Source organism: Gymnoscopelus microlampas (assembly GCF_963454915.1).
Source record: "Gymnoscopelus microlampas genome assembly, chromosome: 5".
Classification (NCBI taxonomy): Eukaryota; Metazoa; Chordata; class Actinopteri; order Myctophiformes; family Myctophidae; genus Gymnoscopelus; species Gymnoscopelus microlampas.
Window position 1 is genome coordinate 41,578,601 of NC_139942.1, and position 25,469 is coordinate 41,604,069.

At 44.4% G+C, this 25,469-nt stretch overlaps 1 protein-coding gene across 1 annotated transcript in view; it reads left to right on the forward strand.

Annotated features, from left to right (window-relative positions):
* The window catches only part of carmil3 (capping protein regulator and myosin 1 linker 3), a gene marked incomplete at its 3' end in the record, with an annotated part of 107,701 nt that overhangs the window by 48,037 nt on the left and 34,195 nt on the right, over positions 1-25,469 (forward strand). The window contains exons 12-18 of the mRNA XM_084056917.1: positions 4,673-4,759; positions 7,347-7,456; positions 7,823-7,900; positions 11,555-11,631; positions 21,557-21,661; positions 24,410-24,479; positions 24,621-24,702. Coding sequence (XP_083913043.1) covers positions 4,673-4,759; positions 7,347-7,456; positions 7,823-7,900; positions 11,555-11,631; positions 21,557-21,661; positions 24,410-24,479; positions 24,621-24,702 — 609 coding nt within the window. The remainder of the gene's footprint in view (positions 1-4,672; positions 4,760-7,346; positions 7,457-7,822; positions 7,901-11,554; positions 11,632-21,556; positions 21,662-24,409; positions 24,480-24,620; positions 24,703-25,469) is intronic.

Sequence of the window (25,469 nt, forward strand, 5' to 3'; positions counted from 1 at the left end):
GAACGAAAACGGAGAAAGATTTGCAGCGGCTTGTGCAGACAACAGCTTGGTCATTGGTGGGTCAATTTTCCAACACAAGGATGTCCATAAAGCAACCTGGGTGTCTGCTGACCATGTAACAGAAAACCAGATTGACCACATCTGCATTAGCCAAAAGTTTAGGCGCTCATTGCTGGATGTCAGAGTGAAAAGGGGAGCTGACGCTGGATCTGACCATCATCTAGTTACAGCAAAAATCCAGCTAAAATTAAAACGCACAACACATAGAGAAGGTAGAGTCAAATTCAACATTCAGCAATTTCAGGATATAGGCACATCAGAACTGTACCAAGTCACACTACACAACCGGTTCCAAGCACTACAAGGTCTACAAAACCAAGAAACCCCTAGATCACTGGAGGATAAATGGGCTAGTCTGAAAACTATATGGAAAGAGACATGTGAAGAAGTGGTAGGGAGAAAGAAGGTAAACAACAAACCGTGGCTTTCCATGGAGACATACAAGAAAGTGGGTGAGAGAAGGGGGAAAAAGGAGGTACTAAACAGAAGTAAAACCAGAGCAACAAAGGCCAAAGCACAAAAAGAATATGAAGCAGTAAACAAAGACGTGAAGAAAAGTGTCAAAAGGGATAAAAAGAAGTACATAGAGGATCTGGCACAACAAGCAGAGGAGGCAGCAGGAAAAAACAACCTTAAAGAACTTTACATGACTACAAAAAAACTCATAGGCAAGTTTCAACAGACACAAGCGCACATTAAAAACACACAGGGTACACTACTCACAACTAAGGAAGACCAACTAAAGAGGTGGACAGAACACTTTAGAACACTGCTCAACAGAGAGCCCCCCCAACAGACAGCAGAGATCCCACCAGCCACAAACCTGTTGGAGATAAACTGCAACCCTCCCACCAAAACAGAAATCAAGAAGGCCATCAAGGCCCTCAGAGGAGGCAAGGCAGAGGGGCCAGACGAGATCCCAGCCGAAGCCCTCAAGGCAGACATCGAAACCTCCACCAACATGCTTTACCAGCTCATGCAAACCATCTGGGAGGAAGAAAATGTCCCATCAGATTGGAGAGATGGCATCATTGTTAAGATCCCCAAGAAAGGAGACCTCAGGGAGTGTAAGAACTACAGAGGTATAATGCTGCTTTCAACACCAGGGAAGGTGCTCAACCGCATCCTACTTGAGAGGCTTCAAAAGGCAGTCGATGGGAAACTGAGGGAAAACCAGGCTGGCTTCAGGAATAATAGATCCTGTGCAGATCAGATAGCCACACTCAGGGTTATCATCGAACAATCGATTGAATGGAACTCTCCTGTCTATGTCAATTTCATAGATTTTGAAAAGGCTTTCGACAGTGTGGATCGGGAGATGCTGTGGAGACTGATGGCGCACTATGGCATTCCCCCAAAGTTGATTAGCATTATTAAGAACACCTACCAAGGGATGCAGTGTCGTGTCCTCCATGAGGGATGCCTATCAGAGGCCTTTGAGGTCCTGACTGGGGTGAGGCAGGGATGCATGCTCTCGCCCTTCCTGTTCCTCCTCTGTATTGACTGGATCATGATAAAAGCAACGAACAATAGCCGAACTGGCTTGCAGTGGAGCCTGACCGAACAGTTGGAAGACCTGGATTTTGCTGATGATTTAGCACTCCTAGCACACACACACCAACAGATGCAGGAAAAATCAGGCAAACTAGAGACAGCAGCTGCTTCACTTGGGCTTAAAATCAACTCATCAAAAACTAAGGTAATACGGCTCAACAATAAGAACAACACCCCAATAATCATGGACCAAAAGCAGCTAGAGGAGGTAACCAGTTTTACATACTTAGGAAGCATAATCGCGGTGGACGGAGGAACGGATGAGGATGTCAGTGCTAGAATAGGCAAAGCCAGGACCACATTCAACATATTAAATAAAATCTGGAAAGCAAAAGACATTTCACGCAAGACCAAACTGCAAATCTTCAACTCAAACGTCAAATCCACCCTACTCTACAGTTCAGAAACCTGGAAGATAACAACCACCATACTCAACAAAATACAGACATTCCTCAACCGCTGCCTCCGACGCCTCCTAGGAATATACTGGCCCAACACCATCTCCAATGTCAACCTGTGGGACCTCACTAGACAGGACACAATAGGAACGCAAATCGGGAGGAGGAAATGGAATTGGATAGGGCACACACTGCGAAGACAAAATAAATCAATTACAAAACAGGCGCTTACATGGAACCCGCAAGGCAAGAGGAAGAGAGGAAGGCCTAGAGCCACCTGGAGAAGAACCACAGAGCAGGAGATGAAGGCGCAAGGGCTGTCATGGCAACAACTGGAGCGGAGGGCACAAGACCGAAGGGGATGGAGGAGTTTCATCAATGGCCTATGTTCCTCAGGGAATTTAAAGGCCTAAGAAGAAGAAGAATGCCTTTAATGGTGAACAGTGAAATAGCTTCTACACTGCTTTTTGTACCCATTTTGAAAATGATTTGTTTTGTTCCTGTTTTATTTATTGGAGAACTTGGTTTGCAGCGGTATTTAAAAAAAAATCATAATAAATCACTGTACCGTTAAAAAAAAAGAAAGGAAAAAAATAACTGTGGCGTCAAAACATAAATACGTACCGGACCAAAATTGTTATGTGCCATTAAACCCCTAGTGTGTGTATGAGGGGTTGCTATGTGTGGCTGTGTGTGTGTGTGTGTGTGTGTGTTTGGAAACACTAGACCATACCCGGTGAAGGGCGCAGGCGAAAATAGTTGCAAACGTGGGGTTATTGCAGGTCCTGGCGAGCGTCCCCCCCCCCCCCCCTCGCGCGCCGCCCCCCCCCCCCCCCCCCCCTCCCCGGCGTGGGTCCCGTCGTGGTCACCCCTCTCCACGGGCAACAAACAAACCTGGCAACATTATCTCCCATTGTCTGACACATGAACCCTAATAATACGCTGAGATTTGATGAAATTGAGAAACGGGCTTCGCAGTTAAGTTCAGATGGTAATGGTCAATGGCTGTGTGCAAATTCAGAGCAATTGCTCCAGTCACTGAGGAGAACCGGGCAGCTTTCCATGACACCACGCACTACACTACTACAGAGAGACAGAGGTTTGTGAAATTATAGGAGGATATAGGAGGATGTCCTGTTGCCCTCATATGTGTGTTTAGGTCTGTGTGTGTGGTGCCTGTGTCAGAGGTATGAAAAGGTAGTGCACGCACATCCGTTGGTCCAGGTGCTTAGACAAACAAAGTATAATAAGTCTGCACACTGGTAGTTGCAAAAAGCCCCAGAATGTATTGCTTGTCATTGGAGGTGACATGCATGCCATCATCACTCATTAGCAGGTTCCTGTCTGCCTCTTGTACACCTGTCATTCCTACTCACATCAGCTACAACTATTGTGTGTGTGTGTGTGTGTGTGTGTGTGTGTGTGTGTGTGTGTGTGTGTGTGTGTGTGTGTGTGTGTGTGTGTGTGTGTGTGTGTGTGTGTGTGTGTGTGTGTGTGTGTGTGTGTGTGTGTGTGTGTGTGTGTGTGTGTGTGTGTCCATATACAGTATGGAAAGATGGTATACTTTTGTGTATGTGTGTTTTATTTAGACAGATGGTTAGATACCATAAATGTTACAGTCCCTTCGGCTGGTTAACCACTTGATTGTTTTCCTCTGCCCCACATCTCTTTGCCAAAGATAATGTGATCTAATAAGCTCACTACACATTGCTTTGCGACATGTAGATCTTCTTCTATTCACCTAATGTATGCATATGTTTGCCAAATGTTCACCTATTATGACATCTGGGGCGCCAGGGTTCATGCACTATAATTGTTTATTATAACAAAACTCTCAGGACCCATATTACAATGTTACACACAATAGCACATAGCACACTCACAATGTCAACTAGAAATGACAAATTATGTGCTTGTCAAATTAAAAGCAAGATTATTTGCATACATGAGAAGACTATTTGATGAAATGCAGTCAATGGTTACAGAGTTGAGTGGCTTTTAGCAGACATTTTTTATTTGGTGTCGTGGCGGTCGCCAGATTTAAAAATAGCAGTGACAATGGCACTTTTCCAGCCATCAGGGAAAGTGCTGTGTTTAAGAGACAAGTCAATTTAATGAGAAATGGAGGAAGTTTGAAATCTTTGTGTGTGATAACAAGCATGATATCAAGTTGTAATTGAGTGAGGTTGGTGGGGGTGGGTTGGGGGGAATTAAGATCATTTAAAAAAGTACTTTGCGCCAGATGGCACTGGCAAACCGTAAGAATTGACTAATGACTAGCTCCAAGTGTATGAATGAACTCTTACATTTTGTCTCAGAAACTGATTGCAGCCGTGATATTTTCGACAAAGGGGGGGTATACATTTTCTGTGTATTAAAAGAAAGGCATCATAATATCTGAACATTAGAATAAGGGAAGCATTAGGTTTTTTCAGCACAAACATGATGGCAGGCTATTGTTGTGGGCATGATTTTTCTCTGTGTATTTTGGCTTCGCATATCGTATGGGTATGATGATGCGTAGGTGGCTCAATATTCAGTATTCTGATGGCTATGCCACACACATTTGTTCTTTTTTTGCAAGTTACACACGCGTGTTAGCAAGCATTTGTCCAGTGCTGGAATTAACCCCTTCCTCCTCCATCTCTTCCTCCTGTCAGGAGTGTCCAACCTGATTCAGCAGGTATGTCGCCTCAACAAGGGTCTGCGCCTCCTCAACCTCTCCAAGACCTCCCTGTCCTCCAAAGGTAGGCCTTCTACTCCCCTGGGACACAGGGGACCCCTAGTGGTCAAGACTATGAATGAACATGCACGCACGCATAGAAAATACACAGTTGCACAGTCAGAGGAAGGCATACCGGTAGGTCAACACACAAACACGCACGCACACATACACACACACACACACACACACACACACACACACACACACTCGCATTGTATAATTCATCTCCTCATAATTTGCATTCATTTCGATATTTTTTTTAATGACGTTACACTTTAGTGCAGAGTACAGCTTTGTACACATAACGATAACATAACAGCTAAAACAATAATAATCTTACAATGAATGCACAAAATCTCTGTCCATCTGTCCGTCCGTCGGTTGTAGTTAAAAAACTTAGAAAAACTGCTGATTCGACCAATAGCCTGTCTGTTTGAGAGGGTAAGGACTGTATTAGGGTAGAACAGTATTCGCCACAGGGAATTGGTAAGAATTCGCAGGGAGACAGGATGGATTGTTGCACAAGAGCAAAGTCTTTGTTGAAGGTAGCACAGCACAGTTAAACAGCATAGTGTGGCATTGGCGAGACAAATAATAAGAGTCTGTGTTGTGTATGTGTGCTGGTTCTAAGGAGGGAGGGAGACAAAAGGAGATACTCAATATTTAGTAGGCTACAATAATAATAAAACAAATACAATACTCCTCCCATGACTGCGAAACAATCCTACTCCACAAAGCTCATAACACTCACTACAATGTACACAGCAAACATATACATAATATAGCTCTAAATATGCACAATAAACAGCCTTTAAATATTCATATTGACATGTATCAATCACAACAAAATAAATTATTACCATGCATCACTATTAATGATTAATTATCACTATTAATGCAACAGGATAATATATCACCCACATTGCATCAGCATCAAACTACAATAAAATACCATAGAATACTGTATATTTAACACATGGTTGCCACATTGACAAAGGGAAATCAAACCAACCATACTAATCATTAGTCTGTCATTTACATGAGTCAAAATATAAATAACAAAGATGTTGGTAAATTACTTTGGGTTCAGTGACACACACAACTTAACTCATTCAGTGCCACTGGACGTCTAAGACGTAAACAAAACAAAAAAAATCTACTGCTGCTCCATTCACTCTTTGTTTAACTTCTTACTGAAAAAGGCTGTATCTTGGCTCCTAAGCACTTTTTTTTTTACAATGAATTTTGGCTGTGGCACTCGAGCCAAAATTCCATAAATAAGCTGGGCACTGAATGAGTTAAAGAGGTAGTTAAACTGGTAACTTGGTAACAAACAAAAGAAAATACAAACGTTCAGCTCTGTTGCTGGCTTTGGTTCCTCTTCTCTCCTTGTTCTGCACTGAAAGGAAAACTCTCAAGAGCACCTGTGACTTAATTGTCTAGTTAAATGAGGGCATTTTGTACACAGTTCTGGACAACCGCCCCTCCGACCGACTCGACGCCGGGCACGCCACTTCCTCTGGTCGTCGGCGACACGCACGCCAAGTTTGAAATTGGTTGCACGGACAGTTCTCAAGAATGTGAACTACAGACGGACGGTCAGAGATTTTGTGCATTTATTGTAATAATATACACTTTAGAGTACTTAACAAAGTTACAGTGCTTATAGGCCTGTACAACAACCTTTGAGAGTACTGACAGTATGGAATTAGAAGCACATACACAAATGCATGCAGATAATTCATGCATGATACCCTCTGCTACTGTGGTAAAATCTTCTGCCTCTGTATTAAAATCCTATGCAGTAATTGATGCAGGTGTCCAATTCCATTGCTCATATATGGATTGTCTTACACAGCAAATTTAAAGTGATAGAATTTCATTATTATTGTGTAAATCCGTAAAAAGAAATGCGACACAGATTTTAGCAACAGATTAGCCATGCTGTATTGCAGAAGAGCAGTGTCCTCAATTATGCAATATAGCTCAGAGACATGTCTCTATAAACCCCCCCTCCAGAGTACACTTGGATATTTAGTAACTCTGTGTTTTAATGAATGAGAAACTGTGCTTATTTATATTTAAAAAAGCTGTGGGTCTTGCAAGCGCGAGAGGATATTGTCGTCGAACTCATCCCTGGATCATTGCACCGGCTGAACTTGCTTCAGCGTTGTTAGTGCATCTATATTTAATTCTCGGCACACGGCAGCCTGCTGTGCTTTGTGCCTTCGAATTGCGTGGTGGAGGTTTTAATGAGGATGCACCATCGGGCTCTGTGGGTGTAATCGTGTTCTGATCTGATTTGAGACGATGAGTTTTGTGTTATTTGGGCCTCTTGATGACGGAATAAACCGAAAACAGGGGCTGGGGTGCACAGGCAAAACGCTCATAAGTTCCTTTTCTCAATTTTGTATAATTATGTTCTCAAAGGAGCTCACAGTGATGTGGTCTTGTCAACTTGTTTTATGTTCAGTGGTTGGTGATGACGTTAAAACAATGTTGGGGGATGATTTCATTGACGTGATCATTTGGCCTCACACACACTTCCTGTACTCTTGTTTCTTTGTGTTGTCATCCATTTATCACCCCTACTCTTATCTCCCTTCCAGGCGTGGTGTCTCTGTCCCAGGCACTGTGTTCCAGTGACGACTACTCCAACTCTCTCATCCACCTGGACCTCAGCAAGAACCCTGGGGTACTGTCCGGAGAAGAAGCCACGGTCAGCACTGTTAGAACACACTCACATGCAAGTGATGTATGCGAGTCACATACGCTTGAAAGAGATGCATGAACAAGCAGCATGCAGCTCGTAAGCGCAAAGCAGTTTACTTCATTAACCTCCATTAATTCACTTGTGCACTCATCAGTTTCTTGCTTAATGAATTATTTTTCATGCGATCATGTATTGTACTGCTAATCTGTATGTATTCACTGACTCACTCATGCACGTACGCCCTCAGTCACTCAGTCACTCAGTCACTCACTCACTCACTCACTCACTCACTCACTCACTCATTGTGAGTGACTGTTTAAATAAAAGTACTGGCATTGTCACTCTTTACCTTTCCACTTATCTCCTCAACAGAACTTGTACATGTTCTTGGCCCAGCCCAACTGCCTGGTCCACTTGGACCTGTCCGGGACAGACTGCACTGTGGACTCGGTAGGTACAGTTCTCACTGGTTCTGTTCCAGTCTGTCCACATTATATCGCTGTTTGATATAGAACTGGAATGGAATTCAACCCCAGTAACCCAAAAAATGTTTATGCTCCCTGAATACCGATGTACCGCTATACAGAACCACCGAGTATGTGCTGCTCCTCCCAGGTCAGTCACATCGTTTTTCTTTGGCTGCACTCGGTGTGCAGTGCCATGAATACAATGATGAACGTGTTATTACAAGGCAGAGGTGTTATGGCTAAGCTCAGCTCAGCGCTCTCAAATAAAATAACTGCAGTGGTCTTGTCTCACCAACAGCTGAACTTGAGAACAACTTCTCTTCTGACAGAATATAAATTCCATAATACACCAATGGCTGTACTCATTGTTAGCAAGCTGATAGCTGTTTAAGGTTCAAGGTTTCTTTATTGTTATATCTTGTGTACGGGTACATACAGTAAGAGTACAATTCTTTTGTTCTCGTTCCTCTGTTGCTATCGCTGCTAATGTTTACAGTATACACAGGGTAGCTGCACATAATGGTTAAGCCTTACTTGCACATTTACTGTATATGTAACCCCCCCCCCCCTTTATTGTGTTACAATGCTACTGCTGCCATAGAAACTCTCAACAAGGCTTCTTTTGATCTTCTCTTAGTTTCTATTATTGTTATTTTTATGTTGATGTATTTTGCAGACCTCACCTCACACACTTGCATTTCGCTGCTTTGTATGACTAGTGACCAATAAACATTCTTGATTCTCCTCAGACATTGTAGCAGCAATAATAGTAATAATTATGGACAGTCAAGCTGAGTTTTTTTGCTAGGGTACTATAAATGAACATGCAAAATGGCAGTTTCTCTTCTATAGATGTGCACGTGAGGGTTTGTATAATATAAATGAGTTGATTTACATACCATGGTGGTGAAAATAGACTATTTTCTTCTCTAGCACCCTTAGGCTAGATTGTTCCACTCCACAGCTATGCCACAGAAAGCTACTGCTTATGGGATCCTCTTTGCCAGTGTTGTGGGCTTTTGTTCCCACCACTGTGTATCCACCACTGTTATGGACAAAAAACTAATTCCCTCCCACATCTTTACCTTGAACTTAATCACATCAAACCCATACCTAAACTTAACCATCTCTAACCTAATGCATAAGCTTATCCAGGGGTACACATTGTGACTGGGGAACACATCTCGACACAACATCAGTCTAACCCATAGACCGTAAAAATGAATGAACAAAGCGACGCCATTCGTTCCTACAGACCGTAAATGATTGTTGCGATTGTTCAGGAATTTCAAATCCGCCATCTTTCTATATTGTGTCATACGCGTCATAGCTAATGCAACCGGAAATGAATGCTATTGGTTGGGTAGGTTGTCAATCAAGAACGGGGGCAGGGAATGAATGCCATTGGTTGTGTAGCTTGTCAATCAAATCATCCCGCCCCTCCTAGAGCATACCCTACTTTATCGTCAATTTTAAAATAAATGTGACCATAATTTACCAAAACGCATATCATGATGATTGAAAGAAGACTTTAAACTAGCGAGTGGAAGCATATAGTATTTATGACAATTTTTGTTAAGGTAAGAAAATCAAGTCTAAAGTTCGTCAAAAACCCATCCGCTTGCATTGAGAAAAAGTCCTTCTGACACCAGCAAGGGTAAAACTGGGAAACTACAGGCCATTCATATGAACTGTCACTTGTATATATAGACTCAATTTCAAAGGCCAATGCTGGGCCCTTGGTCTAACCACAATGCGAGGCACACAGCTGTGATAGCTTTGTTATTGTGCTTACTTGCCAGAGAAACCAGTCTTTCTGGCACATTTCACACTATAGTTGAGCTGTTTGAAACACCTAGGAGCTTATACTGAATCTTGTAAAACTGTGTAGGCAGTGTGTAGGCACTACTAGGCAGCACTGCTGTAAATCTGCTTCAGGGGAGGAAATTTCCAACCCTGTGAAATGAGGGAGGAAAAAGAACTTGCCCTGCTAATGTCTTCCATGAATATTGTATTGAATATTAGAGCGAACACTGAGACAGATGTAGCTGTTCTCTTCATTTGCGACATCTCCAGTTTATTTTTCAGTTTTTCCTTACCTAAACCCCCTTTTTGAGAAAAGAGGGCATTCTTTGATGTCTATTTTGCTGTTTGTTTATCCTTTTGAGTGCGACCATTGAGTTTCTGTGTTAATTTGTAGGGACGTGCCAATGACTCAATCTGCATGATGGATCGTGCTGCCAATGATAAATGGAATTGCATGCTGATTGAAGGGACACTTGATGTGTGTTTGAAATTAGGCTTTCGCTGTTGTAGTATTTGTCTCGATTGTGACAGTGTCTCTCAAAGACATGATATGATTCCATAATGAGGTTCTGCACGCCAAAGAATTACCTTTTAAGGCCCTCCCCCGGACCTGTAACCCCTGACGCTGCCGGCCCTCCTCTCAGCTGTCCCCATCACCTTTGAGTGTAATCTAGCAGTCTCCATGGGGTTTTGGGTGGATGGTTGTTGTGGTGCAAGAACATAGAAGCACGTAAGGTTGCAACTCTGCCTCCTGGTCCCAACTCTGGATGGTCATGATGCGCATGGTTTGTCAATAAACTCTAGAAATGAATCTTGGTGACCTCAGTCGGTTTGCACAAACGGAAGAAGCACTGTTTTAGATGGCTGACCCCTTCAGGTGCCACAACATAAAAAGGTTTCAACCACTTAAACCCTATATACTTCATTGGCCAGAGTCCCACAGGGCTCTATACTTGGTCCGCTCCGTTTTTCCCTCTACACCAAATCTCTTCGGTAAAGATCTACAAGCTCACGCTGTGAGACAATCTGTTTAACAAGTCGTTGTCACGTTGTGCTTCTCATCTGCTGCTTGTGAAAGCCAATGTGTTATCTGAGCTGTCTGCCCCTCATTTCAACTGGCAACTTATTCCTCTGTTTTAGTCTGTCGCTGGATTTCAGCTGGAAACCGACTTGTCTGTTTTGGTCCGTCCCTGGGTTTCAACCGGCAACCCACTCCTCTATTTCTAGTCCCATCTTCTAAAGGCAAAAGCAGGGGTCTTCAACAGGGAGTCGTGGACCCCTAGGGGATCCTCAGAGCTACTATAGGGGGGCTGCCAAATCTTTGCGTAAGCTCTCTCAGCTAAGGGGTCCTTGGCCTGAAAACGTTGAAGACCTCTGTTCCAAAACCTAATTTATACACCGTTGTATGACAGAGTAGGGAGGTTTCTGTTGCCAACTTATGTCACATATTGCTAGATATTGCTTGCAGCTGGCTTTTATGAAATCGTACGGCTGAGGTGCCATAACTACATTATTCTGTGAGCATGATGTATTAAGAGACACTTTTATATATTAGAAGCTTTGGCCCGGCCATCCCCCAAAAAGCCTTTTTTTTTATTTGGTTCTTAAATTGTATTTGAGTCAGCTGTAATCTCTTCTGTTCTGTTCTGTTCCATTCAATGAGTATCTGTGGAACTGTTCAAGGCCCAAAATAACTTTTAGACTGCACAATTGCTTGTGACATCTAAAATAACACTGCCCCACTCTCTCTCTCTCTCTCTCTCTCTCTCTCTCTCTCTCTCTCTCTCTCTCTCTGTGTCTCTCCATCTCTCTCTCTCTTTCTCTCTGCCAGTTATTTGGAGCCTTGCTGCGGGGTTGCTGTGCCGACCTCTCCTACCTGAACCTGTCCAAGAATTCCTTCTCTCACAGGTGGGTGGGTGGGTGTGCACCCTCGGGCCATCACTATAAATCTTGGTAAAGGCCCGTCTTTTGCAGCCCCACAAAACACATTTGTTTCCTGCCTATTCTTGTGACTCAGCCGAACGGCTCTGGAGGGATTCCAGACAGGAGGCGCGGAGCGGAGCGGGAGCATGAGCACCATCATTTATTTTCCTCCCATAGATTAATGTTTAGCCTTGGACCTCGCTAACGGAATTAGCGTGTGTGTGACTCGCCCCCTCATTTGTTCTGGCTCACTGTGCGTGTGCGTGTGTGTATGTGTGTGTGTGTGTGTGTGTGTGTGTGTGTGTGTGTGTGTGTGTGTGTGTGTGTGTGAGCGTGTGAGCAAATGATAAAAAGAAGGGTGTGCATTTGTTTTCAGTGTGCACACATTTCTATCGACGCATAATGGGTTTTGCATCTGCCAACTGTTTGTATGAATCACCCCCTAGTGCATTTGTGTGTTCAAGTTCCATGCAGCCAGTGCTTTCCTGTCCGCTTTGGTGTGTGGTATGTGCATTTTTGTGTGCGCCTGCGTATGCAGTATGCAATGTATGCGTAGACAGACAGCAGAGGGAATGTGTTTGTGTCCTTGAATATACAATATAGACTGTATATTTTGATGCATACTACTGTATCTCTGTGTTTTAAAGTGTGTGTGTACAGTTCTTCATGTGTGCCCGCAAGTGTTTCGCTGCTTGTGCTCGCAGATGCAAACATGCATTCATGCACCTATGTACAATATCGTATGCTTGCATGCGCATGCATGCGTGTCTGCACTCTTGCAGAGTACAATTGTGTGTGTCTGTGTTTACGTACTCCAGCTAGCAGACAGCGGCAGCTTGCACTCTCATCATGCTGTGTCCCTCAGGAGCCTCGGAGCATCCCTGCTCAGCACATTACATTACAACATTATGGAGAAGAAGTAGTGAAAAATGAGACTAATTTTAGAAGGGAATGATTGTTCCAATCCCCAGACTCCCACGCCAGCGTTTCCACTCTCCCTCAGCCTCTTGCTTTCACTCACTAACTCACTCACTCACTCACTCACGAGCTGCATCTGTCTGCCCCTTATCTCTCTCTCTCGCTCTCTCTCTCTCTCTCTCGCTCCCTCCCCCTCTCTCTCTCAATCTCTGCATCATCTAAGTCTATCTCACCCTCCACTCTCCTTTCAGCACTCGATCACAGCATCCTACGCAATAAAATCCTTATCTTACCCATAAGGGTCCATTTGGGTCAGTGTATCCCACTCGGAGCACATCTCACTTTCCTTTCTTATGGGATGTTACAGCGTATGCCAGGGGACCCGCTGTTCTTGCCCAGCATCTTTCCCTCTCGTTCTTTGCTTTCTTATCGGTATACCATTCACTCACCCAACATAATCGTCCCCTCCCGCATTGTGTCTCATGGTTTAATTCTGCTCTTTGCGATGCACTTCTCCGTCCTTGGCATCACCATCACCAGTGACTATTCTTCTGCTCTCTCAGAGCCAGTGTCTTGCCTCAGAGCCACTGTCTTATTGTCTCAGAGTTAGTGTCGTGTCTCAGAGCCGTGGTCTTATTGTCTCAGAGCCGCTGTCTTATTGTCTAAGCGCCGCTGTCTTATTGTCTCAGTGCCGCTGTCTTATTGTCTCAAAGCCTGTGTCTTGTCTCAGAGCAGCTGTCTTATTTCCTCGTAGCTGCTGTCTTATTGTCTTAGTGCCAATGTCTTGTTGTCCCATAGTTAGAGTCTTGTCTTAGAGTCAGTGTATTATTGTCTCAGAGTCAGTGTCTTATTGTCTCAGACTGAGTCAGTGTCTTATTGTCTCAAAGCCGTATCTGTCGGTCGGAGAGCTGCAGGTGCATAATGAAACAAGTCACGGCGCTTCTATGCGCTGTGCTGATAAGACCCCTCTGGCTCATGCATATGAAAAAAAGCTGATGCTTGTGCTTTTCATCCCTTCACACACGGAAGCACGCTGGTGCATGTATCACTTCAGTCAGATGAACAATGCACAACTGTTAAGTATTAAACATGTACATGGATATAGACTTACATGTGCTTGTGGTTGTAGACAATGGCCTCAGAGAACAGTGTTTACAGCTGTGTGTGTGTGTGTGTGTGTGTGTGTGTGTGTGTGTGTGTGTGTGTGTGTGTGTGTGTGTGTGTGTGTGTGTGTGTGTGTGTGTGTGTGTGTGTGTGTGTGTGTGTGTGTGTGTGTGTGTGTGTGTGTGTGTGTGTGTGTGTGTGTGTGCGCGCGCGCGCGTGTTTCTGTCTTAATCTGGTCTCTGTGTGCGAGTGTTATTAGACAGAATGTGTGAGGGTGAGTATATCTATCAGCTGTCTTTATGAGACAGCAGCCTTACTGTGACCTGGACCCTTGCTAGGCGTTGTGCTAATCATTACAAGTCAGTGACACATTCTGTTGCTCTGCGTGGGCGGATATTAGACTGGCATGAAATGACACAAGCTTGTTAAGCCTTTGTCAGCTCTCCTTTTCTGTCTCTCTCCTTTATTTTACTTGAATGCCTCTCCGCCTCCCTCCCTCTCTCTCAGTTTCACTTTAGCCCCTTTTCCATTAGACAAATAACCCACTAACACCCACTAATATTTGTCTTTTGTCTTTAATGGGAAAGGTTACAATCAGCATTCATTCCTGGAACAAATATCTCTCTTTTTTGGTCCTTTATTTACCCAGTGAAAGTTTCATTTCATTTCAGCAAAGCCCTGCACACAGACAGACACAGACATAGACACACACATTAAATCATGGGAGGTGACGAGTACAACCACAGTCTTATACTGTTGGCCACTGAACAGCTCCACTGGAGCAGTCAGGGGTTCAGCACCTTGAATATAAATAATGTTTGGAGGGCTTTTCTGCCAGGAAAGTGACTGGAAACGGGGAGAGAGACGAGGAGTGACACACAGTGACACGCATCAGAACGATACAGTATGTGGTATGCGCCTTAAACTAGGCCATCAGCTCCCGAAATTCAGATTCATTAAGATAATACAATTTGTCAAATGAATTTGCTTTGAAAATGAGAAACACTTAACTTAACATTTCATGCTTCACATTTTTGCAGCCATTGTGGAAACAGTTACTTAAGATACTTTGACAGTATCCATAGGAACATATAATGTTACACCAACAATACTGACCTGTTGACTGACTCGAGATTGCCATTCGCTCAGCGTGTTTCCACTTATCCAAAGGCTTGGTTTAAAGTTTCTATGGAGAAAGAACAACAGTATTTGTGACCTTGGCACTAACTACTCCAAACAACCACATCATTTTGCAGCAATTGAAAATGAGAAACACTACACACACACATTTCATGCTTCACATTTTTGCAGCCATTGTATAAACACAGTTACTTCAGATACTTTCACAGTATCCATAGGAATGTAATATAATGTTGCACCAAAAATACTGACCTGTTGACTGACTCGAGATTGCCATTCGCTCAGCGTGTTTCCACTTATACAAAGGCTTGGTTTAAAGTTTCTATGGGGAAAGAGCGACAGTATTATTTTTGACCTTGACACTAACTACTCCAAACAACCACATCATTTTTCAGCAAACAAGGCTACCTTTTGAGTCAGACAAATTGGATACGATGCCAATTTCACACAAGGACAACTACTCCCTTTGCTCAAAACAATTCACTAGGCCTATTCAGTATCCAGTCATCGTGTGTGTGTGTGTGTGTGTGTGTGTGTGTGTGTGTGTGTGTGTGTGTGTGTGTGTGTGTGTGTGTGTGTGTGTGTGTGTGTGTGTGTGTGTGTGTGTGTGTGTGTGTGTGTGTGTGTGTGTGTGTGTGTGTGTGTGTCTCTGCGTATCTCTCCCCTGGTGACAAGCTAATGTATGTTTTGCCAAGCAGATGGTTGGATAAAAGCCTGTCATTTGTGGCACTAATTATTAACACAGAATAATAGAAAATGATGACTATAGACTATAACAGACAAATAAGTGAAGTTACATTTAGGTCCCGACCCCCTCCCTTTTCCATTACTTCCCTCTAAAAGCTAATCTTCACTCATTTTCCGGCATGTTTGTGTCACACCAGAAAAAAACAAAAAACTGAAAGGCAATGGGAAGAGTCAATTGCCTATTTTTAGCCAGCTTTCTCTCGTTTGTCTCACACTTCTGGCTGACAGTTTGTGGTCAGTGCAAAACGTAATACAGTTGACTGGTTTCACCTGATCATACTTTTTTCTTGTGCGAATTGGTGAGTGACTGGTGTAGAGATCACATTATTGTTTACGATTGAAGTTTTAATTTGGGAATCTGGGTGGCGTATAGAGGAAAAATACGTCCCGGAGACTCCAGCCATGGACAGACCCTCACCAGGCCAACAGTGGAGGCTTGTAGCAACAGGGACGGCAGTACACATGGGGCAGAGACATTCAATGATTCAATTGGGGAGAAAAATGTAATTTCTGTATGAAAGTATCAAATGGAGCATAGCGTTGAGCCGTTAGTCAAGCCTGGCCTCACCATAATTAGCTGATCAGCCAATTCCTGCCAAGTCCACCGCATCAGCTGATGCTCAGGAGGTGTCAGTCTGTCATTGGCCATTCATATTATGGAGCGATCTTTATACAGTAACTGCTTCATGATGACTATTCGTGCTGCAACATTTGCATGCCCACGCACAAGCTCTCACTAAACCCACCTCCACCCAGCTCCTTTTCTTTATGTTCATCTGATGGGGGGGGGGGGGGGGGGGGATCACAACATCAGCAAGGCATTGTGAGCATGTACCGTAGATCGCCTATTTTACCAATGTTTGCTTCTTTCTTACATGATATTTGGCCAATTTGGTATTAAAAAGTTCTTAAAAGTCTTCAATTGTTATGCATGACCCCCCAAAATGATTTGGGGACCTTGTTGGGGGTTCCGACCCCAGTTTGGGAACCACTGGCCTATGGCATTCCATTTACCGGTATGCACATGGAAGGACAGTGGGTCTCCAAACAGAGCCATGCCGCCAAACATGTACTGCTTGAATATTACAACTAAAGTACTATTAGTAATACAATTTATTTGCAATTTAGGCATTTAGCAGATGCAATTAATATGCAATTCATTTTGACAAAAAAAGTGGTACTGACAGAATTTATTTTCATGCCATCCAATACAAAAGGGCCATCCAGAATGAAATAATATGGCACTCAAATAATTGTGATGAGGCAATTATGTAATCGTTGCCTTGAGTGCACTGAATTCATATGTATGCAATTAATGCTGTTTTTCTGGAAGTCATTTTAGCAAGAGTTTTGAAAGATTGTGTGTGTGTGTGTGTGTGTGTGTGTGTGTGTGTGTGTGTGTGTGTGTGTGTGTGTGTGTGTGTGTGTGTGTGTGTGTGTGTGTGTGTGTGTGTGTGTGTGTGTGTGTGTGTGTGTGTGTGTGTGTGTGTGTGTGTGTGTGTGTGTGTGTGCTCACGCACATGACTGGCTACATAAGCATGCAGTGCCATAATCTTTTTTGCTCTGCACATTTCACTAGGCCTATTTAATATCCAGTCATCATGCAAGCTTTGTGCATCTCTCCCCGGGGGGGTCTTTGCTTGTTGTTCTCCCTGTTTATGGCATTCCATGCTCAAGTGTGCTTGCCACCAAAGCACAAGAACAGTGGTACTGTATCAACGCTTCTTCCACGCCAAGCAAACGAGTACCTCTCTCTCTCAGACTTCTTCTTCCCATCCTAGTTCTTTCTCTCCTTTCCTCCTCCTCATTACTTTCTCGTGTTCACTCACTTGTTCCACCTCCTCTCCTCTTTAATGAATTATTTGCACGTTGGGGGCTGAGATGGCAGTTTGGCTGCGATTACACGTTGTGAACAGAATTTCCAGTGTATTACAGCAGCCCTGTAAAATGCTTGGATGACTCCGTTATCTATTGTGACCCGAGGGTTTTCAGATGCAGTACGCACACACACACACACACACACACACACACACACACACACACACACACACACACGCACACACGCACACACGCACTTCATATGGTATGCACACAGTCCAGTCACAAACCAGTGTCTGAACACATACAATCATGCATGAGTACACAAATGCATGTAAATTAATGTGCACACACACAGAGGGACACACAGAGAAAGGTATGAAACTGTGTGCATGCGTGTGTGTGTGTGTGCGTGCGTGCGTGCGCGCATCAAATTCATATGGATGCAATGAATGCTGGGTTTGTGGGAGTCATTTTAGCAGGTTTTTATGGGGGGTGGCTTTGTTAATCCCATGGGGGAAATTCAGTTTAAACTTCACCCTGGTGATGGCTGCTCAGGTGGTCATGATGAGCGCTTGGGGGGGAGGGTGCTGAGTAAGATGGGTAAGTGTGTTGCTCAGGGACACTTGTGACCTTCTGCTAACCATACGGCCTCACTGCCCACTAAGCTACGGCTGCCCCCATACCATCTAATGTATGTTTTGTGTGATCGTACCGTATGTGTGTGACTGGCTATGTACGTAGCCTCGTTCCCAGCCTTGAGCCTTTACTCATCTCCAAGAAGAAAAGCCTGGTCACGACCTAATCCAGAGTGTCTATTGGGGCAGGACTTCTGTCGTATGTATTTTCCCTGGAAACAAATCATTTTCGACCAATCACAACACTCCTTTACGTTTAATTTATGGAGAACGTAAACAGATTTGTAAAGCCTCAATGTCATTTCCTTGGGCGGTACTCGCGCCAAATTCCGGTACTGGCTTGGTCTTGCCCAGCGTGCTAGGCAGTCGCGTAACGAGGCAATAGTAGGCCCCGACGCGAGGTGGTCACAGCGGGCCCTCATGAGCGCGCATGCGCGCGTGCATGTGCGCCCGGACTGAAAATGTTGCGGTTATTAGTGGTTTCTGATACTTTTTCCGCGGGTTTGTGATGGATTTCGGGTACATAAACAACGGTTTTGTAACAACTACTTAACACTTACAATGTTAAGGGCCCACCCAGGTTTATTTTTTAATTCAATATTGTTTTTTATTTTATATCACTTTTTGTTTTTTTTCTGGGTGGGGAGGGGTCCCAAACGTCATGGGCCCCAACGCAACCGCGTTGTCTGCACGGTAGTGACGCCCCTGGTGCTAGGCGACGCAGTGAATCATTTTTGTCTCTGAACATTTTGCTAGGGCTATTGTCAAACCCACGACAGTGACACCAAAGACTTTGATATCCTAGCGGGTGTCCTACAGCGGGACTCTCTGGCCCCCTACCTGTTCATTATAGCGATGGACCATGCCCTGAGACTGGCAATCAGTGGCAGAGGCACTGGGGTGAACTCTGGTCCCAAGGAAGTCAAGGCGAGTACACCCCATCATGATTACTGACCTCGACTACGCAGATGACATTGCCCTAGTCTCGGATACAGCAGAGAAAGGAAGGGAACTACTACTGCCAGTAGAAATGGAGTGCAGGAAGATCAGCCTCAAGCTCAATGCCAAGAAAACAAAACCATTGCCAATATTCGAGGCAGTCGAAGACTTCAAATATCTCGGGGCCTAGACTGCTTCAACGGAACAGGACCTGAAGGTCCGGAGGGAACTTGCCTGGAAGGCCTTGCATGGGATGAGGAGAGTGTGGAAATCAGACATGGGAGAAGACCTTCAAGAGGCGGCTGTTCGTAGCTACAGTGGAGTCAGTACTGCTATATGGGGCTGAGACATGGATCCTCCCAGCAAAACAGGAAAGGGGCCCGGATGGAGTGAGTCTACACAAGATTGCTACGAATGGTACTAGGTGTCACATGGACGTACCACATCAGAAATGTGGTCCTCTACGGGGACATACCACGGGTCACAGACAAAGTCAGAGAGAGAAGGATGAGGCTGGCAGGGCACTGTGTCAGGCAACTGGAACTAGTGGCAGGCAAACTGACACTATGGGAGCCAAGCCAGGGCAAAGCCAGGAAAGGCAAGAAGCACACCACCTACGTAGATGCACTGCGGCGCAACAGCTTAGCTAATAACACTGTAGAGCTCAAGACCCCGATGTTAGAGTGTGGAGATTTCAAGATTTCAAGAGATTTATTGTAACAAGGATGTACAAGTACACACTGTTAAAAACTTATGTTGGGGAGGTGCTCCAAAAACACAGAAATAAAAACAGTTCATGAATATCAATACTATGCTTAAATAAATACATTAAAAACAGTAAAAAGACTAAGATCAGCATACAATGCAAAGTAACACCCCAGAAGTTTAGCGCATAGACTCATTCAGCAGTCTAATGGCCTGTGGGAGGAAACTGTCTTTCAGTCTGCTTGTGCTGGCCTTTATACTCTGGTACCTCTTCCCAGAGGGCAGCAGATGGAAAAGTCTGTTGTGGGGATGTGTGGGGTCCTTAATAATCCTGAGGGACTTCTTGAGGCAGCGCTGGATGTACAGCTCCTCCAGACTGGGCAGCTGACAACCAGTGATGCGCTCGGCTGTGCGCACCACCCGTCTGAGGGACTTCTGGTCCCTGTCTGTACAGCTCCCATACCAGCTGGTGAAGCTGCTTGTCAACAGGTTTTCAATAGTCCCCCGGTAGAAGGCCTTGATGATCCCTGGACTCAGGCCGAACTTCTTGAGGCGTCTGAGTCCATACAGACGCTGCTGTGCCTTTGCCACCACCACCGATGTATGTGCCTCCCATTTAAGCTTCTCGTTGATATTCACCCCCAAGTACTTAAATGTTTCCACCCTCTCCACCACGTCGCCATTGATGGAGACAGGAGGTTGTGGGTCCCTTCCCCGCCTATAATCCACAATGACCTCCTTGGTCTTGGAGACATTCATGAGGAGGTGATTCTCTCCACACCACTGCTCCAGGTTGGACACTTCCTCTCTGTACGCCGTCTCGTCATCTCCGGTGATCAGCCCCACCACCACCGTGTCATCTGCAAATTTCACGATGGTGTTTGAGGGGTGTGAGGCCACACAGTCGTGGGTGTAGAGGGAGTACAGGAGTGGACTGAGGACACAGCCCTGAGGTGCTCCTGTGCTGAGAGTCAATGGAGAGGAGGTGCAGTCGCCCACTCTCACCACCTGGGGGCGGCCCGTCAGAAAGTCCAGGATCCAGTCACACAGAGCTGTATGCAGGCCCAGATCCCGGAGCTTACTGACGAGCCTAGTTGGTATTATGGTGTTGAACGCCAAGCTGTAATCAACGAAGAGCATTCTCACATAGGTGTTCTTCCCCTCCAGGTGGGAGAGGGCAGTATGGAGGACGTGTGTTATGGCGTCCTCCGTACTCCTGTTGGAGCGATAGGCAAACTGGAGGGTAGCGATTCAAGAGTCCAAAGTTGGTGTTGGCTAGACCACACTCTCGCATCGCTAGGCCTATTTAGCATCCAGTCATTGGACAAGCTTTGGGCATCTGTGTGCGAGTCTGAGTGTGTTTCCCCCGTCTCTGCTGTCTCTCCTGATGACAGGCTAATGTATGTATTATGCCAAGCAGATGGTTGGATAACAGCCTGTCATTGTTACCTTTTATTTGTGGCAGTAATTATTGGCAACCTCACATTTTCACTGTGTCTGCAGGATATAAAAGATGACCTAAATGCTAGAGCCAGCATCTGTTTGCATTGGCCTTCTAGCTCGCTCTGTCAATCTTATAATTCTTTTCCTTTTCTCTCTGCGGCGGTCTCTCACCGCCTGTGTGTCTATCTCTTGCTCTGTCAGAGGTCTCTGCGTGCAGTCTGCTCTATTTGTCTCTCTGTCGCTCTGTATCAATTTATCGCCGCCTCCTGTCAGCCATTTTCCTGTCTCGCTCAATCTTCACTTGTCTTGCATTGCAATTGCTTTCTCTTCATCACTTCCTCTCTATCTCTCTCTCTATATATATATATACAGTATATAAATATTTCTTCCATCCTCTCTCATTCACCCATTAATCCCCCCCATCTCTCCCTTTTTTCTTCCTGTTCTCTGTCTTCTAGGAAAGCGAGAGATTCCCTGCCAACGTTCCGTCAGTTCTTCAGCTCTGCGTTCAGTCTGACCCAAGTCAGCCTGTCCTCCATGAAAGTTCCGCCTGACACTCTGAGGTGAGTTGGTGTTGTATATTGCAGTGGTTCTCAAACTTTTTAATCTAAAAGACCCCCAGTTTGGCCATTTAGGCCAAACTCTTGAGTGTTACAGACCTGTACCTTCCAGTCAATTTGGTTCCTAACTGTAAATCATTTTGATGGGGACCCCCCCCCCCCCCAAGCACCCACTTCGAGAACCACTGGTATATTGTATGGAGAGAAAAGTCCAAACCTACAATATTGTACCCACATCCACTAAGGCCAAACCTACTATGGTACTCTCATTCCACTAAGGTCAAGCCTACAGTATGGTACCCACATCCACTAAGGTCAAACTTGTAATACATTACCCACAGCGGTCAGTGTGTGTCCAATCATGTGTCATGCCAAAGTTGCTTTTTCCTGTTCTCCCATTGAAAGGTGTGCCCAGTGAGCGTGCAAAGAATTTCAAATTACCAGTTCATTATTGCAACTTGAAAGGCGAAAGCAAAGGCATAACAGAATGACTTGCTGTGTCAGCAACTCACTCGAGAGGTTTACACGGACGGACGCACCCCACTATGTGGGTGATGCGTATGACGTGTCTGCCAATCTGTTGTTCCTCTTGCTGTTGGTGCCTCTGAAGGTCGGTATGTGCTTGTTTGCGCCGACCACCATGCCAGCACCACCAGGGGGCTCTGCTTTCTTCAACCCATTAAGAACTGAGGCTGATTCTACAGATGCCTTTTTCAAAAATAGCAGATGTACAAGCTTGCAGCGTGGCACGAAGTGACGCGCTGTGAGCTTGTATATCTGCTATTTTTTAATAGCCAACGCTAAAATCTAAAATTACATAGATTCTTTCCTGGTTTTAATGGGTTAAGGGTTCTGTTTTCCCCTTGGGGGGGTTGTTATATTTACTTGTTTGTATCTCACTGCTCTAAAATGGTTGACTTCTAAGCAGCGCTAAGCAGGGAGCAATATATAGCAGAGTTTGAACGCCAAGATCAATTATTCATCTTCGGTTTTCAATCTATTCATGTGTTATCTGACTGAACTGACTAGTTTTTGACCCCATCACTCAGTTGACATGTCCTACAGTATCTCTGAGTACAGAAATAATGTTGCAACATTGGAAATGTCAGAAACTAACTAGACCTTCGCACAATGCGTGTGACACAAAATTGTGGTTTCAGCAATGTCCAACTGATGTGGTCAGAGCAGGTCACATAATGTGTCATGTCAGTTAAAAGAGTGCAGTGTACTACTGTACATGCAGTGGTGGAAAGTAACTTAAGTACATTTACTCTATTACTGTACTTAAGTACAATTACTGTACTTAGGTACTTTTACTTTTCTTTATACTATTCCACTACATCTACTCTTTACTGTACTTTTGTACTTTTTACTCCACTGCAATTATTTGACAGCTTTAATTATCAGTTGCATGTGGTGAAGAAAATATTGATGTAGCAAATATTGATGTAGTAAATATTTAATAATGTGTACAATAGGTCTACTCCTATTTTATTCTTCCTTTATACTCCTACTTGATGCATGCACTACAATAGGCCATTATTCTAACTAAGAATAGTAAATAATGATATTTCTGAAGTTCTCGTCGGTATTGACCAACTATCCAGAACAAAAGATCCAATCTGTTTGGTTAAAGGAAGACATAAACAAGTACAATCACCATGTCATTTGGACATTCGGTGTTTGATTTTACACTTCAATCAATAGCAGAGTGAATAAAGGCAACCAGCGTTGTAATCGGTGTACTCTGGGCTAATATGGCTTTTACTCTGGGCTCTCCACATCCCACGTTTTCTCATTACTTTACCTGCAATGCATGAATGCTTAACTACTTTTTTGTTGTATTAAAACAACCTCCAAATGAACCTTGATGTCAAGTTCAATTTTGCATTAGGAGCGTAGAAAAGGTTATTGGAGTGTGCCGAGCCGCAATCGGCTGTTCTGCCTGAATTAATATCTTTAGGGGATCGAGGCAACAGCGGAATGTTCTGTGAGCTATGAATCATGGGAGCTATTTTTTGTTTTGTTTTTCAAAATGTGTTAAGATGTCTCTGTGACTCATTCATACTAACGGCAACAAAGCAACAGGCCATTAATTTTTAAATGGAAGCCGCAGTGACATGAACAAACTGACTGCTGCGTGACATTTTTTTGAGTTGGCTTCAACTTTTTTCAGGGCTCCAATGATGCAGTGAAGCATCAATCAACCATATGTTTTTGTTTCACCATTTGCAGTCCCCTTCTTTTCCCCCTCCGTTATGTAAGTGGCAGAAAAAAACATTCTTACCGTTAACCAACCCCACTCTTTTAACTTTTTACTTAGTGTGGCTTGAGCAGCACTTAACAGCGACTCGGCAGCAATGTATCTGGTGACGCCGGTCACGCTTTGTTGTTTTGTAACTTTCCTTGCCATTAGTGTGAATGCAGCGTATGGTGTGCTGGAGAGCACAATGCGTCTTGTTTTTGACTCCACCATCTCTCTCTCTCTCTCTCTCTCTCTCTCTCTCTCTCTCTGTCTCCGCATTTTTGCTTGTGTCCATCAACCACTCTCCCTCTCCTAATTCCCTCGTATCTATCGATCAATCTTTCTGCTCTTTGCTTATTCTCTCATGCACCTCATCCCTCTCCTCCCTCTTGCTCCTTCCTTCTTTCCCTTGCCCCCCCCCCCTTTCTCCATCCGCTCTTCTACGCCTCTTCTATTTATTCACCCCCACCTGTAAACCGTCTGTATTTTTCTCTCCATACATACAGAGCTCTGTTCCTAGGTCTGTCCAATAATCCTCACATCACAGATCTACACCTGGACATCAGCGGCTGTGAGGTACAACCTGATGGTTATTTTTGGTTGCTAGTGCATCAGTTATCTCTCACTTGACTGTATCTCCTTTTATAATGATACTTCCTGCATCTCTCTCTCTCTATGTGTGTGTATCACTTGTCTCTCTTTTAATTTCTCTCTCAGTTGAGATCAGCGGGTGCCGGGGTGATCCAGGAACTGTTTCCCCGTGTTGCCTGTGTGGGAACCCTGGACATCTCTGATAATGGTGAGACAGATTCACCTATCACATCCTGTACCCTGATGGATCACTTTACAAACATGAGTTCATATTTGATCCGTCGCTTGTAGCTGTTGATTTTGGGGTAACTGACCTTTGCTTCGTGCTGACCAGGATGGAGACATGCTTTGTACTGTACTGTACTGTACCACCTACCACCGGTACCATGACATACCGACATCATCGGTATTTAAACTCGATATCGAGTTTATAAGTAAGTAGCAATGTGGCCTTTTAGTATGTCGCAGGGACTTACCCCCAATCCCTGATGCTGAGTGCCAAGCAGCGAGGCATTGGGTACCATAGTATTTGCTATGACTCGGCCGGGGATGGAATCCAGACCTCCCAATCTCAGGGTGGACACTCTAACCTCGAGGCCGCTGAGCTGGTGTTTATTGAGTTTATTCCAATATAAATAAAAGATAGATAAAAGTACTTGTGACCCATAAAAATTGGTCCGCGACCAAAACATGGGTTCCAACCCACTGTTTCGGAAACAGTGTTCTAGAGGGTCCCCAGCGAAATTTGCTAATAGCATACAAATTTGTTCTCCCACTTTAACCCTCTATATGTTGGCTATTTGAAAATAGCCAATCTACAGTACAAGCTCACAACGTGCGCTATTGTAGATCAGCTTCTGTCAAAAAATTGGGAATATCTTTTAAACATTTTAACAACACAAATCTTTTATGGGGGTCCCTGGCACAAAATATTTTCAGATGGCGGTCTGTGGCCAAATACATATCAATTTGGGG